General features: G+C 31.4%; 1 protein-coding gene across 1 annotated transcript in view; it reads right to left on the bottom strand.

The window, feature by feature from the left end:
* Positions 1-5175: 5175 nt before the first annotated feature.
* The window catches only part of LOC135225605 (metallothionein-1-like), a 2826-nt gene continuing 501 nt past the window's right edge, over positions 5176-7500 (bottom strand). Inside the window, exons 2-3 of the mRNA XM_064264901.1 lie at positions 6697-6777; positions 5176-5634 (exon numbers count right to left, since the gene is read on the bottom strand). Of these exons, the coding sequence (XP_064120971.1) occupies positions 5558-5634; positions 6697-6777 (158 nt within the window). The 3' untranslated portion in view covers positions 5176-5557. The remainder of the gene's footprint in view (positions 5635-6696; positions 6778-7500) is intronic.

Below are 7500 nucleotides of genomic sequence, written 5' to 3'. Positions count from 1 at the left end.
TCATTACATGGGACTAAGGCTCTTGCTTGACTCCAGTTAATAGGATGGTCTAAATCTCTCATATGTACAAATAATGCATTCGATATTTGCCCAGTTCTCACAGAATATTGATGTTGCTTAAGACGCTGTGAAAGAGATTTGCCGGTCTGTCCGTAATAGACTTTGTCACACTTTTTGCAAGGAATTTCATATATGCAGCCTGGAAGATCTTTAGGAGAATTTTTGATTACTAAACTCTTGACGTTAATATTACTGAAAACAACATTTATGTTAAAAAGCTTTAAAATTCTAGGAATATCTAAAAACCTTTCATCATAAGGTAATTTTAGAATGTTATGCTTACTAAATTCAAGTTTGTCATTAGTTGAATAAAATGTTTTTTAGCTCTTTTCCATGCCACATCTACAAAAGTCCTTGGGTATTTAAGTTTCAATGCAACATCATAAATAGTTTTAATTTCAGCGTCAATAAACTGCGGGCTACAGACACGTAAAGCCCTTAGGAACATCCCAGAAAAAACAGAGAATTTAACATTTTGATGGTGATTGGAGTAGTAATGAACAAAAGAGGCAATATTAGTTGATTTTCGAAAGACTGAAAAGGTGAAATTTCTATCATTTCTATGGACAGTTACATCAAGAAAATTCAAATTACAATTTCTTTCTTCCTCTACAGTAAATTTTATAGAGAGGACTAAATTATTGAGATTATTAAGGAATTCCTGGAGGTTTTCGTGAACTGGCCAAATACAGAATATATCATCCACGTATCTAAACCAAATAACTTTTTGGGGCAAAATTCTTGGTAAGAGTTTTGTCTCAAAAAATTCCATGTAAATATTGCTAAGGACAGGAGATAAGGGATTGCCCATAGCCATGCCAAACTTTTGTACAAAAAATTCCCCATTGAAACAAAATTTACTATCTTTGATACATAACCTTATGAGACTAATGAGATTTGCTACACTTAAGGGAATGTCATGACGCTCTAATTCCTCTTCCAAATATTCAAGTAAGTCATTTACAGGCACTTTTGTAAATAAAGAGACAACATCAAAACTAACCATATTAAAATCATAATTCAAATTTAAACTATTAAATTTGTTTATAAAATCAACATTGTTTTTAACATTCGTGTTAGAAATATTTTCTACCAAAGGAGTAAGAATTTTTACAAGCCATTTAGATAAATTATACGAAACTGAGCCCACTGAACTAATGATTGGTCTGATAGGGTTATTGATTTTATGTGTCTTGACTAAACCATACATGTAAGGTAGGGAGGCGCATTGCGGTGTAAACTGTTTAATTAAATTAATCATGAAGTCCACGTTGGCATGCTTAGTCCAGTCGCTTTCAGCAATAAGATTTTTCAGCTTGACTTGGAGCTTCCTTTCAAGACGGTTGCAGCACTTTCTCAATTTTCAGAAACACATCGACATCACAAAAGTGGAAGTAGATGATGCGTTCCGTACACTTAAAAGCAGACGGTATAGCTTTAATCAGACGGCTCCTGTCGATTGGAAGAATCGGATGCTGGATTATTGCTACGGAAAATTGAGAAAGTGCTGCAACCGTCTTGAAAGGAAGCTCCAAGTCAAGCTGAAAAATCTTATTGCTGAAAGCGACTGGACTAAGCATGCCAACGTGGACTTCATGATTAATTTATCTGACAAACCAGTGGATAGTGCTACGACAGCGGCTTTGGGATATGGGTTAAGCTTTGGTGTATTTAATGGTAACCTGGACTGTGTCGACATCTCAAAATCCTTTTGTTATTTAGAAAAATTGAATCAAAACCTATGCCCTGATGATATCAATATTTGTAAAGGTATTGTGTATGGTGCTATGAGTAAACCTTCTCCCCCTAATGTACCCGTGAGATTTCTCCAGGCTTTTAAGAAAATTAAAGAAGACGAAACAGTGAAGGTGACAAAAGCAGATAAATCTAATGCAGTGGTAATAATGAATAAAAGTGACTATATAAGTAAAATAATGACATTGCTAAATGACACTGATACTTATACGAAACTGAGGTCTGACCCTACACAGACAGTTAACTCCCATTTTAATAAACAAATTAAATCCATTTTGAAGGGCTTGGACCATTTAATTAAACAGTTTACACCGCAATGCGCCTCCCTACCTTACATGTATGGTTTAGTCAAGACACATAAAATCAATAACCCGATCAGACCAATCATTAGTTCAGTGGGCTCAGTTTCGTATAATTTATCTAAATGGCTTGTAAAAATTCTTACTCCTTGGTAGAAAATATTTCTAACACGAATGTTAAAAACAATGTTGATTTTATAAACAAATTTAATAGTTTAAATTTGAATTATGATTTTAATATGGTTAGTTTTGATGTTGTCTCTTTATTTACAAAAGTGCCTGTAAATGACTTACTTGAATATTTGGAAGAGGAATTAGAGCGTCAATGACATTCCCTTAAGTGTAGCAAATCTCATTAGTCTCATAAGGTTATGTATCAAAGATAGTAAATTTTGTTTCAATGGGAATTTTTTTTATTTTTGTACAAAAGTTTGGCATGGCTATGGGCAATCCCTTATCTCCTGTCCTTAGCAATATTTACATGGAATTTTTTGAGTACCAAAAGCTCTTTACCCAAGAATTTTTGCCCCAAAAAGTTATTTGGTTTAGATACCGTGGATGATATATTCTGTATTTGGCCAGTTCACGAAAACCTCCAGGAATTCCTTAATAATCTCAATAATTTAGTCCTCTCTATAAAATTTACTGTAGAGGAAGAAAGAAATTGTAATTTGAATTTTCTTGATGTAACTGTCCATAGAAATGATAGAAATTTCACCTTTTCAGTCTTTCGAAAATCAACTAATATTGCCTCTTTTGTTCATTACTACTCCAATCACCATCAAAATGTTAAATTCTCTGTTTTTTCTGGGATGTTCCTAAGGGCTTTACGTGTTTATTGACGCTGAAATTTAAAACTATTTATGATGTTGCATTGAAACTTAAATACCCAAGGACTTTGTAGATGTGGCATGGAAAAGAGCTAAAAAAACATTTTATTCAACTAATGACAAACTTGAATTTAGTAAGCATAACATTCTAAAATTACCTTATGATGAAAGGTTTTTAGATATTCCTAGAATTTTAAAGCTTTTTAACATAAATGTTGTTTTCAGTAATATTAACGTCAAGAGTTTAGTAATCAAAAATTCTCCTAAAGATCTTCCAGGCTGCATATATGAAATTCCTTGCAAAAAGTGTGACAAAGTCTATTACGGACAGACCGGCAAATCTCTTTCACAGCGTCTTAAGCAACATCAATATTCTGTGAGAACTGGGCAAATATCGAATGCATTATTTGTACATATGAGAGATTTAGACCATCCTATTAACTGGAGTCAAGCAAGAGCCTTAGTCCCATGTAATGACACAGTTAAAAGGAATATCATTGAATCTTGTTTTATCAAGTCAAATGATAGAAATGTTCTAAATTTAAGTCTTGGTTTATTTAAACTTGATGCTTTCATAATGAAAAAAGTTGTAGATAAATATAAGCAACAAAATTAATATATTCAGTTTTTACATGTTTGGACTGTAAAGATACTTTGTAATTTCGGTTAGGGTCAGAATCTGTTTAAGTTTGTGACCGTGTGATAATCCGAAATCCTCCGGATTATCCCTTTTAATTTTTTACCTTTTGATAATTAACCATCTGGTATTCCTTGATCTTGTTTGTACCTGAGGCCTTCCTCTCCAATTGTACTTTAGTAGCTCCTTGATGTCTGAATAAAGACGAAAGCGCTTGGATTCCTGACTATCATTTTTCCCGTGGTATTCGCTTATTTATGAAGTCACGTGCATCTACTGTGATTTTTTGTAAGCATATATATATATATATCATATATATATATATATATATACGTATATCTTTACATATATATATATATATCTATATATATATATATATATATATATATATATATATATATATATATATATATTATATATATATAATATATATATATATATATATATATTACGTACAATGTGCCGTATGGGTGCAAACGTAAAGATAATTCCCAGATATATATATATATATATATATATATATATATATATATATATATATATATATATATATATATATATATATAGTATATATATCTATATGTATATATATAGTATATGTATATATATATATATATATATATATATATATATACTATCACTGTGTCCGATGGGTGCAAACGTATAGATAGTTGCCAGATATATATATATATATATATATATATATATATATATATATATATATATATATATATATATATGTATATACTATATATTATTTATATATAATATATATCTATATATATATATATATATATATATATTATATATATATATATATACACTGTGTCCGTATGGGTGCAAACGTAAAGATAATTCCAAGATATATATATATATATATATATATATATATATAATTATATATATATATATATATATATATTATATATATATACTGCGTCCGTATGGGTGCAAACTTAAAAATAATTCCCAGAATAGTTGACGGCCTAAATAGTAAGTCTTGACTACCAACGTCATTCATAAGTACTAATCCCACAACGGAAGCAAAAGACAGCCTCACTTGCATTCATGGATTGCAGCCATTAGGGTATCTATTAGCTAAAAATATTCATATATATAAGTATATATATATGTAAATAATTGCAACAAATGCCGAGCACATAAAAATGATTCTTTCTTTGCAACGGCACCTCAGCGAAATAGTTCTGATACTGCCAAATGACCAATAGACAAAGGCGGTATGTCGGCTCTCAGATTGTTGTTCATTTATTTTATTGATGTATATTTAGTGAAATGGTTTGATTTCAAGGTTTTTGTGGGAGTTTTCAGACGCCATGTATTTTCGAATCTCGTCGATGTTACGAAAACTCCTCAAAGTTGTCTTCTCTAATTAACTCCATTAAATGTTTGACTAATTTTCACAATTTTCTGTTTGAATTGGCTATTCCAGTTTCTTAGATACTATTTTCAATGACGTCTGCCCTCCGTCTCTGTCTGCCTGTCTGTCTGTCTCAGAATGGTACCGGGGGATTGTTTCTCTGAACATCTAAACAGACCAGGTTCATTTCATTGTCAGGAGAGAAAAACGGCTTCAGTAATTATTTTTCTAATATATTTGTGTATATGACATCAGAACATCGTCTTCTACAACAATTCGAATAAAAACTCGGATTTTCACAGCACCAGAAGCATTCATTCATGCATACATAGACAAAAAAAAAAAAGAGTGAATGAAATGTTAATTGAAAATGACAATATTGCAGAGATGAATAGACAGACAACAGGGTTCATGATGGAAGTCATTTTTTCGATGTCTTTATGTTGTCCCGTTTTTCAGGCTTCATTTATCCTAACAAAAATATCCAAAGAGATCTTTCAAACAACACTAAGATGAATGAATACTTCGACTTTCAGATTTCATCAATTTCGGACTTTCACGAACATCGGACTTTTTTCTTTTTCACGAATAGCGGACTTCAAGGGCAGCACTTGCAAGGTTTGGAGCAGTTCTTTGCGCAGTCTTCTTTGGAGGAACACTCGCATTTGGAGGCGCCTGTGGAACAGAAAGGTAATTAAAAAAAAGGGAATTTATAAAAGGAGAAGTTATAAAAAGGTAGTTCAAAAGGTGATTTAGAATCTGTAACGGAAAGTAATGAGAAAAGTAATTTAAAAAGGTAATTCAAGTAATGAATTTTTAAAAAATAGTAATACAAGGTAATTAAAAAGTTAATTTAGAAAAGTAACTTAGAATTGAATTTAAAAAAGGTAATTTTAAAACATTAATAAAGAAAGGTAATTTAAAGGAGGGATTTAAAAATAATAAAAAAGGCAGTTAAAAAAAAGGTAATTGGAAAAATATGAAACTAAAGACGAGTGCGGAATTTGACATTAACGAAGAAAGACAAATTTGTATCTATATCATATACTTTCTTCCATTTTTTTTTGCATTTTGTAATAAATTATTTATTCTGATTCGTTATAAAGGAACACTAAGAGATATCGTTCAGCTAACCAGACTTTCCAGGTAACTAAAAGCTACTAAACTGATGGATTTCATATTTCTGAAAACTATCGAGCAAATGGGCGCGCGACTTGATTTTTAATAAATTTAAATAAACATTTTGATTTCAGATCGCTAAAGCCTATAAGGTGAAGTTACGAACAATCTGAATTTAAATGTGGGAAAATTTGCAAGAGCTCCCGTTAATCTAATTTTTATGATAGAGGGACAATAAATGTCAGTAAATACAAAAGACACAGGCTTACAAAAGAGAGAGAGAGAGAGAGAGAGAGAGAGAGAGAGAGAGAGAGAGAGAGAGAGTATGGTGACTATATGCAACAAAGACATGACACAAGTTACATATAGAGAGAGAGAGAGAGAGAGTGGTGACATTATATATCAGTAAAAACAAAAGAATCAATGAGAGAGAGAGAGAGAGAGAGAGAATGAACGGGGACACTAAAAATCAGTAAAGACAAAAGAAAAAATCAGTCAGAGAGAGAGAGAGAGAGAGAGAGAGAGAGAGAGAGAGAGTATGGGGATACTAAATACAAGTAAAGACAAAATACACAGTTACAAATAAAAAGAGAGAGAGAGAGAGAGAGAAATGCTTACATTTCTCGCAAGGATCGCACTTGCAAGACGTGCACTGGCATCCGGTCTTGCAGCCTCCGGAGGCGCAGTCGCATTTACCATCTGCAATGAATAATAATAATAATAAAAGTAATAATAATGTAGGAGACCATCTCTGAGGGCAGTAGCGTTAAAAATAACAGCTGTTTCTACGGCGTTTAATTTGTGTAGCCTCCTCTATCTGGCCTATAATCTTTAAGGCTAGTAGAGAAGACTGGACAAATTAAATGCCGTAGAAACATACTGTTGTTTCAATAATAATAATAATAATAATAATTAATAATAATAATAATAATAATAATAATAATAATAATTCCAGTAGTATGTGGTAGAAATATCTAGCTTCAGTCAGAAAGTTCAAATTTGTTTAGGTGTTAGATCTGTTTAATTCAGAAAACGTTTCAAATGATATACGTAATTGACAGGAGCCTGCTATAACAGAGAGAGAATTTTAATTGGTTCTAATGTGGGATAACCCTGATAATAATAAAAAATTCAGGGACAGATGTCGTAAAAGTTAGAATTTGAAAAGGCTAATTACCCGTTGCTGAGTGATTAGCTTTCGAGAGGTACAACAAATATTTGTTGATGCAAGGTTGGAATAAGAGACAAATTTTAAACTCTCCTACGATTAATATGGAAGATATCAATTGATTTGTTACTAGGATGTAGCATATTAAAACAGAACTGCTTTCATGAATCATGGGTAACTAAAATTCACAAAAATTTTATTTATGAAAGATTCAGTACGCAAAGAAAAATTTTCTTTGAGCATAAAGATTAATT

Source organism: Macrobrachium nipponense, chromosome 13, assembly GCF_015104395.2.
Source record: "Macrobrachium nipponense isolate FS-2020 chromosome 13, ASM1510439v2, whole genome shotgun sequence".
In the NCBI taxonomy this organism is placed as follows: domain Eukaryota; kingdom Metazoa; phylum Arthropoda; class Malacostraca; order Decapoda; family Palaemonidae; genus Macrobrachium; species Macrobrachium nipponense.
The sequence above is the reverse complement of the archived record's forward strand: the minus strand, read 5'-3'. Positions and strand labels throughout refer to the sequence as shown.